At 33.0% G+C, this 16,259-nt stretch overlaps 2 protein-coding genes and 1 non-coding gene across 3 annotated transcripts; 1 reads left to right on the plus strand and 2 right to left on the minus strand.

The window, feature by feature from the left end:
• Window positions 1–2,395: 2,395 nt before the first annotated feature.
• On the minus strand, window positions 2,396–2,468 carry TRNAR-CCG (transfer RNA arginine (anticodon CCG)). The gene has a single exon. It is a non-coding gene; the product is annotated as a tRNA-Arg (tRNA).
• Window positions 2,469–4,391: 1,923 nt separating this feature from the next.
• Window positions 4,392–5,403, plus strand: LOC140958599 (uncharacterized protein At4g22758-like). Its single transcript, XM_073416104.1, has 2 exons — window positions 4,392–4,889; window positions 5,197–5,403. The coding sequence occupies exons 1-2, from the start codon at window positions 4,487–4,489 to the stop codon at window positions 5,358–5,360; spliced, it is 567 nt and encodes a 188-aa protein (XP_073272205.1). The 5' UTR covers window positions 4,392–4,486; the 3' UTR covers window positions 5,361–5,403.
• A 925-nt stretch (window positions 5,404–6,328) lies between these two features.
• On the minus strand, window positions 6,329–15,448 carry LOC140958598 (AT-hook motif nuclear-localized protein 11-like). Its single transcript, XM_073416103.1, has 6 exons — window positions 15,343–15,448; window positions 14,830–15,200; window positions 8,298–8,368; window positions 8,070–8,207; window positions 7,531–7,692; window positions 6,329–6,912 (listed from the first exon to the last, which is right to left on the minus strand). Coding segments are annotated over exons 1-6 (945 nt in total). The 5' UTR covers window positions 15,345–15,448; the 3' UTR covers window positions 6,329–6,711.
• Between the last annotated feature and the right edge of the window lie 811 nt (window positions 15,449–16,259).

The following is a 16,259-nucleotide window of genomic DNA, read 5'->3' on the forward strand; positions in this document are numbered from 1 at the left end:
TAAAAATAAAGAGTCACGTTTTTTCAACTTGATTCTTAAATATTTTTGAAAAAAATATACTCTCTGTTGGGTTAAGCGTGCATGAGTGAGAGTAATATTGAGATGGGTGACCTCCTGAAAAGTTTTCATACATCAAACTGCTGACGTTGCGCCATAAAAAAGTGACGTCAGATCTTAAAGAATAATAATGTCTCCGCTGGGGACATAGGCGATGGTAGGGAAAGGGTAAGATTAATATCTAAGGGTATGAGACAGCACCAGAAGATAGACAAGCATCTCTCTGGACTCATGAGCCTAACATCCCGAACCATTAGCACCCAAGTAGGTGCACTCTACGCTGCCACAAGTATAAGGAAAAAAAATTATACCTTGACTAACAGCTATAACTTTTGGCCTAGTGATAAGGGTTTGATCCTAACACTCTCCGATATAATCACGAGCTACAATAATGTTATATCTTGATTTTGTTTGTTATTATTAATTTTTATAATTTTTGTATAATTATATGTTAGATAATAATAATTTTAAGTATAATATGTTTTTGTATTTATATTTTTGTTAATTTGTCTTTTTTTTAAAAAAAATGTGCGATTTGTTTTAGCTTTTTTTTAAAAAAAACAATAATAAAAAATCATGTCTTAAATATTTTAGAAAAATACATTCTCCCACTCATTCAAGTTTTATGTAGCTAATAACTATAATAATGTAAGACTAATTTAATTATTTATGGTAAAATTTTAAAATTTATTACTAATTAATCAAGTTACATCCTCTTAAAAAGGGTGAGTTAGACTAATTTTTTTTAAAAAAAATAAATTCATGTCGTGTGACACCAATATTTATCAAAAAAAATATTTTTGTTGTGACACGGTTAAATATTTATTAGCATGTGTATATATTAAAATTATTATGTGTTTGTGATTATTATTTGTGTAGATCTTCAAATTATTGTTTATATTAATAGATATAATAATTACTTTATTCGATTTTATTTATAATGTCAACCTAATTTTTTTATTTGATTTTATTTATATTGTCAATATTTGTTTTTGATTTTTTTCATGCAATTAAAATTTCATTATAAAAATTTCAAACGAGAAATGAATATAAATTTTTATTATTAAAATTTTCAAAACTCGTAGATTGTGAATATATTATTTTTCAGTGTATTAATTATTTTTAATTTTTTAAAAATTAGTTTACTTATAGTTAATGTTTGTATATTATAATTATAGTTTTTTTTGACAATATTGCTCTAGATAATAATATATTATTATTGTTATTAATTATAGGATGTCATTACATGCTGAACCAGTTGATACTACTGTTCTTTATCAGCAACAAACATATATATCTAGTTTTATTACACATAACAACTTCGATAACACCCTAAGAGTGCGTAGATCAGATAATTTAATTTGAGAATTGTGGGAAAGTGGTATAATACACCACCGTGCTCGGTCATGTCTACATGAAATGTGCTTTTACAACATCCTATGTTGTGGTTATTGTATTTACGATAATCATTTGATAACTGCTCTTGTGGAAAGATGGCGCCGATAACTCGTACTTTCCAACTTCGAGTTGGCGATACAAAAATCACGCTACAAGATGTTGCGATAATTTGGGAGCTTAATGTTGACGGTGACTCTATCATCAGGATTAATGTATCCCGCAAATTTGATAAATTCGAAGAATGATAAAAGCAAAAGAATGATACACTTAAAAAAAAAATTTAGACCAACGAAGAATAATGATAGCAAATATTCTCTAGACGTTCACCAATTATATAAACAAATGTTCAATATTCTATCAAAATCACGCCATTTAATAGGGCGTGGTAATTGGTTCGAGTGATTTGCTCTGATACATCTCATCACTCTGTCACTACAATTCTAATTATTATTTTTAATAATTTACCTATAAAAAAAATTTTAAAAATCAATTTACGTCATCTTAGAAAGCTTGACTTGTTGATTTGTTTCAAAAAAAATATATCACGCCATCACCATTGACGTGAAACGATAGATTTTTAATTTATATCCATTTACATTCTTTATTTAAATTATTATTTTATTCACGGTAAATAGTGAAAAAGCTCAAATTAATAGAGTAAACCGTTAAAAAAACCAAAGTTTTTATAATAAAATATGATGCCTTTAAATGTTCTTGATTTTCAATCCCATCAGGCGTCAACTATAAAATAATTCAATAAACAGCCAGAACTAAACTAAGAAATTTAGAAACTCAGAATATGAGCATGAGAAGCCCTTGTTTGAATATTTTAGAAATAAAATGATTCATAATTTGTGAGTTAATAAATTTGAATTTTTTGTAAAATAGTGAAATAACATTGAACAGTGTTAAAATTAGAACAAAGAAAAAAAAGAGGAGGCGATCGCAGTGGGATTCGAACCCACGACCTTTAGATCCGGAGTCTAACGCGATATCCACTCCGCTATGCGATCCCTTTCGGTAGCTCAAAGGAACAAAACAACGAATAAAAATGAAAATTTTGGAGGATTTTTGGATGTTTCTGCGCAATGAAATAGGTAGAAACAAACCACAATAAACGCAAAAAAGGACAAATTCGAATAGGAAGCAAAAATCATGTAATAATCCAAATAGATAATGTATCACAAATAATCCACACGCGCACCTTATTCTTCCGCCAGGTATCGACGATGAAGCATTGAACAGAAGAAAATTGGATGAAACGGAGAAGCAGATCCGATCTGAGAGAAACAGGAACAGAGACAGCGAGCTAGGGCACCGCGTTTGATTCCTTGAAACATGGCCAATTTCAGCTTACGCGCTGTTTTTATTTGTAAGCTTGATCGGCCCATAATCATCTTAGCCGGCCTCTATTTATCTCTGGGCCGGACCAAATTACTGGGTTAATCAATATTCAATAATGAAATTCCTTTCATAGTTTCTTGAGTTTGTTTTAAAATAAAGTTTTTTTTAAAAAAAAATGTATCTAAAATATTTATTCTATCTGTCCGTAACAGTACGAGGCATTGTCTATCACGTTGACTCAAGTTCTACAAGATATCAGAGTTATAAAATGATTAGGTCAATAAATATTGATTTATCATCATTATTATACAGTATTCGACATCTCATCCAACAAGACAAACGATATCTAACTTTCGACATGTTATTTGATGTCCAATTAGGATATAAGATCATAGTTGTCACATATCTTACGAGTTCGAAATTTGGTATATGATATTTCTAGGGAATTTACCCGGCATAGGTAGATGATGACATCTTGTTTTATGTTCAATTTAGTGTACTCTAAATATAAAATTTGCAATAGAGATGAATGCATAAATTTGTATTTCTAAAAGGATTCTTCATTTAAAACACACACACACACACACACACACACACACACACACATATATATATATATAATACTATTATATAATAGTTGCACATCACATAATAACGATTTTGATATGTCTAAATCACACCAAAATTTCTTCTATTTTAATCTCAAAGTTTAACTCATCTCTTCTCTACGTTAGATCTCAATTTACTAAATTATTTTCATTTTTTCCTGATCTTATCTAATCTCTCTCATTTTTTTTCAATATTTTTCCTTCTAAAATTTAATTAGTTCTCAATTTTTGTTAAATTAAACTTAAAATTAAGCGTTTATTAAAATAAAAATAATAATATCATTTTACTCCTATAGATTATGATTATTATTTTACATACACGAGATATGTGCATATTTTATTAGTATATCAGAAATTGTAATGATATCTTACAAATGTTGTCTTTGAAGAATGTGTACGAGTAGACAAAGATTCGAGAGAAAAGACAACAAACACCGATCTTAGATTACACCTCTTATAATATTTCAGTGAAAAATATACTAAAATCGATCATTCGAAAAATATCATTTCACATCACCCTAAACTTTACCCACTCCCTTATATCCCTGAGGCAATGTGATGAGCGACTTAAACACCTGGCTGTAGTATTCAGCATTTGGAGCGATATACATATAATAGAATATTGTAACGGTTATCTTTATAATTGTTTATTTGTTTTGAAATTTTAGTATATTAAAAAAAAATAAAATTTGTGATAGCAACCATTTTTGGGAATCGTGGAAGATAAATCAATGGGTGCAAAAAAAAAATATAATACACGAGGATTTTTAGAAAAATATTGTATTATTAGTTTTATATAATAAAGTTATTAAATATTAAGTTTTTAATGTTAAATTGTACGTACCTACAAAATATAAAATATGAAAAATTAAAATAATTCTTTAAGATGATTTGAACTTAACCGAAGATTCGTAACACGTACACGCCTGCCTATCCCACAAAAGGATGCAAGAACAACTGAACNTATATTATCGTTTCGTCTTCTTTTCCATACAAGTATACCCTGCCATTCGCAGTTATCTTTCCGGTTTCTCTACGCAGACACGTCTCCGCCATTTACGGACCCTGCCATTAAAAGTATGTCGCAGAAGAATCAACGGAAAGGAGCTGGTCAAGAATATTACACGAAGGAGAGGTACGTCTCGGAGACGTTTAACGTCAGAGATGGTGACGGAGGGGCGTTGGAGGTGTTGTCAAGGCCGAGGAGTGTGCTGGATATTCTGGATGGAAAAAGAGTCACAGGGCTCAGATTTGAGGACGTGGCGTCGAAAGGAAAGCCGTCGAAGCCTACGAAATTGCTGTTGAATGTGACGATAGAGAGGATCCTCGGCCCCGTGCAGGTGGTGATGTCGCCTGAGGCGACGGTCAAAGACTTGATTTCTGCGGTGCTGCTGCTGTATGTTAAGGAGGGGCGGCGGCCACTGCTGCCGTCCACCGATGCGGCCGACTTCGAGCTTCATTACTCCCAGTTTTCCTTGGAAAGTTAGTATCATCAACTTAATTTCGTGCCTAATTTGTTTTATTAACTTTTAGTATTGATAAGATCTTTTTCTCCTTATTTTTTTGAAAAAAATTAAAATATCACTAAAATAATAAATTATATGAATATATTTTTTTGCTTTATAATAATATTTCAAAAGAGATATCCTAAATATAAATATACGAAATGTAGGTTTATAATAATATTTTAAGTGAAAGATTTGGTAGTTTCTTAGGTGATTTCTTTTCTAATTTTCCCATGACAAGTTTAACATGAACTTGAAAGTAAGTAACATTATGGTGCATGTAGGTTTAAAGGTGGAAGAGAAGCTAATGGCATTGGGGTCAAGAAATTTCTTTCTATGCCGGAATACGGCGGCAGGAATTGGTGGCGCACCGCCCACCTCAAGCTGTTCAAGGGCGGCCAAGTTACAAGGACTACCTTGGCTCAAATTCATCGATTTCAATTTTTAATTAGTCAATTACATACACGCAATTTTGAGACATCAATTTTTAATTTCCTATCTTAAGAGCGATCGATTTAAGGATATATGATAGTCTAGTTATTAATTAAAACCAATGTTCTAAAAAGCCCGTTTAAACTTCGCTTAAGCGTGCTTAAACTTGAAGCTCGGCAAAAACGCCTCGTTTCGGAGAAAGTGGAAAAAAGCGGTCAAAATACAGTAAAAACGCCCCGCTTCAGAGAAAGTGGAAAAAAGCGGTCAAACTAAGCATAATTAAGGTGTTTAATTAAGCGTGCTTAAACACAATTGATCGCATCTATTTAATTTTTAATTTTTTATTTTGAAGGTATGTCTTTTTATTTTAAAATAATAAATTAGGTTTATAATTTAGATGTTTATTTTTAAATTTTAATTATGATTAAGCGTGTCTGATAATGATTTGACAAATATTTAATATTTTTAATGTGGTCTAGTTGCAAAAACAAATAAAGATTATAATTTTGATATTTTTATAATTTTATTAATATAAAAATTAATGCATCAGACTTAAATTTATCATATTTATAAATTATTTTATCTATTTATTGGTTTGAGATAATTACAATTATACTAAAAATAAAAAACGTTTTTCACTCTTAAGTTTATACTAATCTCACTTAAGTTTGAAAAATTTGGAGTTCGATACGCGCGTTTTGGAGAGTATCATTTTTTTTAGAAACTTGATTAAGACACGCCTCTCATTTTTACGAGGCCCGACATTGTACAAATGTCAAAAAATTATTGTCACTTTGATATTTCTATGATTGTACGTGAATATGTGATGTGACTTGTCAAATGCACGTACCATGGCTATATTATATATATAATTCGATCAAATTATTTCTCGTCAGAATCTGTGTATAACATATTTACAGTAAAGAATAAATTACATTATCAAGTGAATAATTTAATTTTAATAAATTCAATTGATTATGGTTTACTTAATAAAAATAAAAACAATTAAATTTATCAACAAAAAAGAGAGAGTCAAGATTGGTGTCTTCAATTTTTCAAACCAAATAACTGAGGAATACAACCAGGAAATCAATGAAAAAATTGTGAAGCCTGAATGACCAACATAAATGTTGTACTAAAATAACAATACAACAAACAAAATTTGACTACCGAAAGGTGGAATCAGAAAGCACTAGCCTCTTCCACTTCATTTTAAAAAAAAATTATCCATCACTTCAATCTTCATTTCTCTACGTAAAATTTGAAGCTCCCAACTCTTCATACCAATAGACTAACAAAGTTTGCAACTTAATATTACACAAATCAAATGTAGTCTTTTTCTTCCGGGGTTCATTGGGAAGCGGAGATTACGATCCTGGGCACGATTGCGGAGAGTTTTCATGGACAGCGGACGGAGAAGCATGATTTTCTTCAGGCTCAGTTATGACATTTCCGATTACAGCATTCGGAGGAGCGGTCGGCACGGAGGTAGCCACTGCGACGCTACGGCTAATTGGCCTGGCCTTCGGAAGCTCCTTTGTATTCTGTCTGAAGGTTGCAACCACTAGCTGCGAAGTATGTTAAAATATTGGATCAATGTCGACAAATTAATATTTAAAATTCTGACCATTCAAAATCTTAGATAGCTGAAAAAATACATTGAATTAAACCAAAAATATGTGGACCAGAAATTAAGAGAACGATAATTCTAAGAATATATACTCAACAGACATAAAGCACACTGCATTCATGTCACGGAAAAAAATTTAGTATCACGCAAAACCATCGACACCAATTTTAAAACAAGTTGTCCAAGGCATTGGTATTTGTTGCCATGATATCAGTCCCGTCACTCGGTTTTATGTTAGCATTTTTCGATGTCACGTCAATATTTGTTTAGCTATCTCATAAATAATTCGACAAAATAAAACTTAAAGCAGAAAAAAGTCAAATTTATTATATCAAAATCAAACTTCGAATGCTTGATGAATTAAAGCTCAAAACGAGATAAGTTAATGGAGCAAAAAAGTTATTTTTCCGGTGGTCGCCTTCATCAAAAGATTTAAGAAAGATGTTATGTATAATTTCTCCAAAATATTTACAGTTTCAGCCAGAAATGTGTGCACATTCTAGTGTACATGAATTATCGAGAATTGCACGCGTTTACAGAGAGAAACAGAGCTTACTTGAGTGGGGACAGCAGCAATGAGCCAGCCCCCCACGACGCCACCGAAGATACGCCCATCGGGATTTGCCAGCTGAATGCTCAACCGAGCAACTCTTCGTCCCCCAAGCCCCCGTTCGGTGTAGATATGCGAACCACACAAACTAACAATATCAAAGCGGCCCTAAAAAAGAGCAAAAACAAGATATGGAAGACATGGTGGAGTGCTAGTTTTTTTTTTTTTTTTAAATCACAGTCATTTTTTACTGTAATATTGATGTGACATAGAAAGTGTAAGCAATGGTCGTCGCTACATCAGCATTTTCGGTGACAAATAATCATTTTTCGGTATTATGTCAATGATAAAAAAAGATTAAAAGCGAAAAAAATATGAATTAGTGAACTAAAACTGCGAAATGACCAAAATGATGAAAAATATATAAAATACAAAGATCAAAATATGCCAAATTTTCTTTCCAAAATATCTTATGCATGCACATAGTGTTTGTACGTTTGTACAATGTAGAGATGTCTGAATGGATATGAAAACAAAGATTCCACCTCGTATTTGACGGTGGCTCCAAGTGGACCAGGTTGCAGAATTTCTGCAATGGAAACAGCACCCGAAGCTGAAAGCACACAGATGGAATCAGAAGCTCTTTGGCTTTGAGAGACTGACCAAATCCTCTGAGCAATGTTCTGTAATCATCATGAATCAGAGCCCAAACAACTATTATTTGAAAATCATATTAATCTTGATTGGTTAATTAATTAGTTAATTAATATTACCTCTCCTGTTGGGATAATCATCGTATAAGGTGTGAAGTTGCTCCCAGCTGCGGCGCTTACAGCCATTCCTCCTTCAAAGTTATAATTATACATCATATTGAACAGTACCGTATGTCTTGAAACGCTGTACGTAAATCAAGTCTAAAAGATTTTGTGCAAAATTGTGTATCTAATATCTATACTGTTGAGCTTATCGAGTGATGAAGAAAGGATAAACTGAGTATGTGAATTAAGGAATAGAATAGATGGGCTTATTAGGATACAAGCTAATGGGCCGGGCTAATGATAAGTGGGCTGGGTTTTAGATTAAACTATCTGATATATAAGTTGCCAAGAGTTCAGTTAGCGGAGAGTGATCATCTTCTTCAACTTACTTCACTTTCTTGTAACTGTGTACTGATCTCATTTACTCATAAATAAAAGCTTTGCTCCGAGTTCTAAAGTGGATGTAGGCAATTTTAAGCCGAACCACTATATTCTTGAGTCTTTTTACTTTACTGGTTGAAATACTGTTGCGGTTCAATTTCTCGGTGATTCACTGTGCTTCTTTTGGTGTTTGATTGTTTCAGGAAGTCTGGAGGTTGCGGAAGGTTTAATTTTCATAACAAACTGGTATCAGAGCCAGGTTCTTGGTGCTTCTCGGTGGCAATATTATCAAGAATGAGAATCACTCAAATAGATATTGAGAGATTTGATGGCAAGACAGATTTCTCGATATGGCTGAAGAGGATGAAGGCAATTCTGGTACAAATGAAGGTTGCCAAAGCTCTTGAAGGGGAAAAACAGTTGCCAACAACTCTCACACCTCATCAAAAGGCAGAGATCCTGGAGCAAGCGTACAACACTCTGATTCGACATCTAAGTGATCGTGTTCTACGTGAAGTTGACAAAGAAACCAGTGCAGCAGGTGTATGGCAAAAATTAGAACAGCTATACATGACAAACACACTTTACAACCGAATCTATCTCAAAGGACAATTATTCGGATTCAAGATAATGGAATAAAAATCCATTGAAGACAATCTTGATGACTTCAACAAGATCATTGTCGCCCTGGAAAACCTTGCAATCAACATTGAAGATGAGGACAAAGTGGTATTGATCATGAATTCATTACCAAATCTTATGAGATCTTTGTTGACACAATGAAGTTCTTGAGAGATAATATATCTCTTGATGAGGTGGTGACTGCCATTTAAGCCAAAGATAGTCAAGAAAGGAAGGTTAAGAATGATGAAGATGGTGAAGGATTGATAATGAGAGGAAGGCCAGAAAAAAAATTCAATACTTACAAGAAAAAGAGTAGAACCAGATCAAAATCTCTAACAAGACTGAAGTGTTTCCTCTGTCACAAAGAAGGGCACTTCAAGCGAGATTGTCCCGAGAGAAAGCACAAAGGAAAAGCAAAAGAAAACGAGTCAAATGATCAAGCAATGCTCTCTGATGGGTATGAAAGTTTCGAGGTGCTAACAGTCTCAACATTCCAAAATAAAGGGATTGGATATTAGACTCTGGTTGCACATATCACATGACTCCAAACAAGGACTGGTTCGAGAAACTAGACAATTATGAAGGAGGTAAAGTGGTAATGGGAAATGATGCAGAACGTACCATTGCTGGAATTGGATCGATAAAGATCAGAATGAAAGATGGCACATGTAAAACACTTACTGATGTGCGATATGTTCCAAGCATGAGGAGAAATCTGATATCACTTGGAAGTCTAGATGCCAAAGGCTACTCCTACAAAGCAGAACATGGAGTAATGAAAATAAGCTCTGAGGCATTGGTTATCATGAAAAAAATCAAACAAAATGGCGTATATGTGTTGCATGGAAACACAATTCTCACATCTTCAAGCTTACCCACAGAAACTCAACCTGATATGACCAGAGTATGGCACTTGAGGCTTGGCCATGTAAGCCAAACAGGTATAGATGAATTGAAGAAACAAGGTGCCTTTGGAAATGATGAATTTGATAGGCTCAGATTCTGTGAACATTGTGTGCTTGACAAAAAAACTAAGGTGAAGTTCGACACTGCCAAACACACAACCAAAGGGACAGTAGACTATATACACTCGGATATTTGGGGGCCTGCAACTGTCAATACACTAGGTGGAGCCAAATATTTCACCACCTTCATCGATGATTACTCAAGGAAGGTGTGGTTATATGTCCTGAAACAGAAAAGTGAAGCTTACAAAAACTTCAGGCAATGGAAGGCTTTAATAGAAATCCAAACAGGAAAGAATCAAAAGGCTCCGGACTAAAAATGGACTTGAATATCTCAGTGATGAATTCACAGAATACTGCAAAGAACAAGGCATTGCAAGACATTGGACAGTTAAGCACACTCCTCAACAAAATGGTATTGCGGAAAGGATGAATAGAACAATCTTAGAAACAGTCTGATGTATGCTAAAGTTTGCAAACTTAGGAAAGAGTTTTTGGGGAGAGGCTGCCTCTACAGCAGTACACCTGATTAATAGGTCACCATCAACTGCTCTAAGTTAGGAGGTGTGGTGTGGAAAGAAAGTTGATTACTCAAATCTGAGGATCTTCTGGTGTCCTACCTATGTACATGTGAATGAGGGAAAGCTTGAACCAAGATCCAGGAAGTGCATATTCTTGGGGTATCTTGATGGAACCAAGAGATACAGATGTTGGGCCAAGGATGGAGTTAAATCTAAACTCATCACAAGCAGGGACATAATCTTTAATGAACAGGAGATGTTGGATGAGAAGCCTACACAAACTGTTGCAGAAAATGACAGAAGCACAGTTGAAGATAAAGACAATCACGGAGCATCTGGAAATGTGGTGGAAATCACATCCACGCCACACAATCTCATATTGACGAAGAAGAGAGTAATGAACAAGAAGATTTAAGCCATTATCAGCTAGCAAGGGATAGACAAAGAAGAAATATAAGGCCTCCTAACAAGCTTGGATATGATGAAGTTAATGTCTATGCTCTTATGATGGCAGCAGACTTCATGAGCAATGAACCAAGAACCTACAATGAAGCTATGGGTAGTGACTCAAGCCAACTTTGGAAACTTGCAATGGATGATGAGATGAGATCTCTGAAGAATAATAACACCTGGGTTCTAGTCCAAAAAAAAAATCAAAGGATTATTGGGAGAAAATGGATATAAAAACTGAAAAAATGAATCCCAGGGGTGATGGATCCCAAATACAAAGTCAGACTAGTTGCAAAAGGGTATGCACAACAAGAAGGCATAGATTTTAAAGAAATATTCTCTCCAGTGGTTAAACACATATCAATAAGAATCATGTTGTCAATGATGGTCCATTATCATCTGAACTAGAGCAAATGGATGTCAAGACAGCTTTCTTGCATGGTAACTTGGAGGAGACAATCTTCATGACTCAACTCGAAGGGTACGCACCGGAAAAGGACAGAGATAAAATTTGTCTACTGAAAAAATCGTTATATGGCCTCAAACAAGCACCTAGACAATGGTACTTGAGGTTTGACAAATTCATGACAGAAAATGGGTTTAAAAGAAGCTGCTATGATGCATGTTTCTATTATAAACACACTCAAGATGATGGAGTAATCTACCTGATTTTATATGTTGACGATATGCTCATAGCAAGCAATCAACAGAGCACCATAAGCAATCTAAAAGCACTTCTGGCCACTGAGTTTGAAATGAAAGACATGGGTCAAGCATAAAAAATACTGAGAATGGAAATTCAGAGAAACAAATCAAAGGGGACTTTACACATTACACAGAGCAACTACATCAATAAAGTCCTGAACCGGTTTAACATGGCACAAGCCAAACAAGTTATAGCACCAATAAGAGCTCACATAAAGCTATCGGTTGTGCAAAGTCCAATAACAGAAGATGGTATCAAAGAAATGAAGGTAATACCATATGTCAATGTAGTAGGGATCATAATGTATAGGGAGCGTAATTTACGGGATGGTGTGTACATAGCCAGATCTTGCCTATGCATCAAGTTTATTCATTAGATTCATGTCCAATCCGGGACCGGAGCATTGGCAAGCTGTCAAGTGGATACTTATGTATCTGAAGGGCTCTCAAGATATTGGACTAACCTACACAAGCAGGTGGAGTGACAGGGAGAAAGTTGAAGGGTACGTGGACTCGGACTTCGCTGGTGATCAAGACATAAGGAAGTCTCAAACATGCTATGTTTTTACTCTTTGGGGAATACAATAAGCTGGAAAGCAAATCTACAACCCACAGTAGCCCTTTAAACTACTGAGGCAGAATATGTTGCTGCCATTGAAGCTTTTAAAGAAGCATTATCGATTAAAGGCATAATGGAAGAAATAGAAGGCGAGAAAGCAGAAGCTTTCATATGGTGTAATAGCCGAGAGGAAGTTCAATTAGCCAAGAATCATATACACCATGAAAGAACAAAGCATATAGATGTGAGGCTTCATTTCATCCGAGACATAATAGCAAGTAGAAAAGTCAATATTAAGAAGATTGCATCGGAAGACAATCCCTATGATATGCTAACTAAAGTAGTTGCTGGAGACAAGTTTCAACGTTGTCTAGCCCTACTTAAAGTTGGTAAACCTTCTTGAAGCAAGGAGTTAATTGAACTCGAGGAGTAGAGGAGATGTTGGAGTAATGATCAGGTGGAGATTTGTTGAGCTTTGATCAGCATATTCCAACATCGAGTGATGAAGAAAGGATAAACTGAGTATGTGGATTAAGGAGTAGAAGAGATGGTCTTATTAGGATACAAGCTAATGGGTCGAGCTAATGATAAGTGGGCTGGGTATTAGATTAAACTATCCGATATATAAGTTGCCAAGAGTTCAGTTACTGGGGAGTGATCATCATCTTCAACTTACTTCATTTTCTTGTAATTGTGTACTGATCTCATTTACTTATAAATAAAAGCTTTGCTTCGAGTTCTAAAGTGGACGTGGCAATTTTAAGCCGAACCACTATAATTCTTAAGTCTTTTACTTTACTGGTTAAAATAGTGTTACGGTTCAATTTCTCGGTGATTCACTGTGTTTCTTTTGGTGTTTGATTGTTTCGGGAAGTCCGGAGGTTGTGGAAGGTTTAATTTTCATAACATATACAATAAACCATAACAACCTGTGAAAAAAAAAGGGGAAAAACATGTATTTCGAAGAAACAAATCAACAAAAAAAAATATTGTCTAAGGGTCAGATCAACAAAAAATAAATATAAGAGAAATTACATTTCTTGCTATGTATATTTGTTCTGTTGTAATTTTGATATTTTATGTCATCAAATTTCAATCGTAGTTTATTATCTTTGGTTTTTTTGGGATCAATTTTAATAAATTTCTTGGCACTCCTGATGAACAAATTAAAATTATTATAAAATAAAAAATACATGACTAAGACTGAAATTTGATAACATTGAGTATCAAAATCACAAACCCTGAATATAAATATTTTTTTTGAAAAATATTCCCATAAAAAACATTGGTCATTTGAAATTTTAATAGTTTTTTAACTTCTATGCAAGGTTCACAAAAATTATTTCAATTTCACATAGTATTTTTTTCTCCCAATTATTAGGCCATAGATTTTAGATTTTGCACTAAAATAACACAAATTTTGCACTAAATATAAACTTTCTTCAACCCATCCATTCCAAACTCAACACCAAAAGAAATATTCTCTAAATATTACCTACAATTTTATTTTCAATAATTATTTTATTCCATAAAATATATATATATAATTTATTAAAATAAATTACTCTTAATAAGTCTATACAATTATTTGAATAAAAAATTTAAATAACTATTTTAATTTATTTAAACAAATAATTTAATTAATAATTAAATAAACTATCAGTATAATAAGTAGTTACTAAAAAAAATCATAAAATAACAATTAATTTAACTATTTTTTAGATAAATGAATTATTCAAAAATTTTAAATTTACTAATTCAGAAGATAATTTAATCAACATGAGAATGGATTAATTCCTCTAGAAAAAAATAAAACAGAAAATGACATGTAATTAAATTAAAACCATTTCTATAACAGCACCTTATTTTGATTAGGCAATTGTTATACGGTTACAATTAGGTCCATGAAAATGAATTTTTGTCATAAAATATAATATATTTTTGAATAGGTCTCTTCTCACCAATCTTTATCTGTGAGACGAGTTAACCATGTCGATATTCACAATAAAAAGTAATACTATTAGCATAAAAAGTAATATTTTTTCATGGATGAACCAAATAAGATATCCGTCTCACAAAATACAACATGTGAGACCGTTTCACACAAATTTTTGCCTATATTTTTTTAAGTGGGTCGAATTAACGGGTGACATAATAATTTCTTTTATTTTATTTCACATGGACTTTGACTTGGTATGCTTTATATCCATTTAAAAAATTACATTTAATTTAAATTTAAAAATAAAATAATTTACAATTTTTTAGGGGAAAAAAATACATATACGTCCATTCGTATTCCAGTATGTTAAAAATATGAAGTCTCAAATCAACAGAAATGATACCAAAAGATGCGGCCAGCGTCTGCCATTTCCCGGTGCCCCTTGGGCGACCTCGCCCCCTCTTCTGCTGAGTCGCCAAATATTCCGGCGTCAATACCAGTTCCTGATGCCCAAGGTCCTCTGCATCCTTCCTTGGCCTCCCTCTCTTCCTTCTCTCCTTAAACTCACCACCACCGCCGCTGCCGTTTTCAACGTCAACAATCACCCCAATATTCTCATCGTCCACATCGTTCGTACTCTCAACCATGTTTACGACCATATCAGTGGCATTTTCTTCCCCTGGACTAACCGGAACCTCCGGCTCTACAAGGTCCGAATCGGGGAGCGGAACACTGGTATTGATTTCCTCCTCCATTATTGACAACTCTTGATCCCTACAAATATATATAAATCAAACTCCAATTAGTAAAAAAAAAGAAAAAAAAAGAAAGGAGATTTGATGCACATAAATGTATTGGAGAATGTTGCTTTTCATGCTTGTGAAATCTCACACACATGTACGTGTTTCATACATACATTTACGCTGTATGTATATGAAGAGAGTGGCAAATTGGAGAAGGAAGTCTTTCTTTGTCTGGTGACGAGAGATTTTTGAGGTTTTTAGAATTTTGGTGACCTTTTCAGTCCAACTGATGAGAATTTGATAATAATTAAAAAACGGCTGTATACGCTTTTTATGGAGAGGATTTTGAGTGAATTACAAGAATACCATACCCTCTTATTTTTTTCGTCTAATATATTTTTTTAAAAAAAAAAATTGGGAACCTTTTAATATGGAGTAATTACTAATTAATAATCGGGATATTTTAAATCTTTTAGATTTGAAAAGGAAGAAAATATTTATTTTCAGAATAAAAAAATTAGTATCATTATTGAAATATTATTGTTTCTTTGACAAAATGGAAAACAAAATCGCATAGGGCTGTAATTTTCCTGTCTTTCTTTATTTGTATTAATTTATTTTGTGTATCAATTATGAAATAGAATAACTCGAAATCTCATATAGATATTACTGTAAAAGTTGGAATAAAATAATCTATTCGAATTATGTCGATATTACTTAAATTAATGCGACAACGGTGAATTAATTTATTTAATTTTGTCGCTATGTCTCGAAGATAAAATCGAATTAAATGTAATATATATGTCAATAAATCACCAACAAAATAGGGATAAAAGTCGTATATATAATGTATAAATAAAATTTAAATTTTTTTTAAAATCTATTTGTAGTTAATTGTGCCATCTATGAAGTGTTGTTACTCACATTTTATTTTATTTTATTTGTTTTTAAAATGAAAATAATATTCTAAAAAATTTTCTAATTTTTTACTAGTTACAATCTTCTAAAATCCTATTTGATTCTCATATATTTGTTGTATGCCATTAATTTCTCAATTTCCTGTAATTATTCTTCCCCAATTCATTTAATT

The sequence above is a fragment of the Primulina huaijiensis genome, chromosome 15 (genome assembly GCF_012295235.1).
Source record: "Primulina huaijiensis isolate GDHJ02 chromosome 15, ASM1229523v2, whole genome shotgun sequence".
Lineage (NCBI taxonomy): Eukaryota > Viridiplantae > Streptophyta > Magnoliopsida > Lamiales > Gesneriaceae > Primulina > Primulina huaijiensis.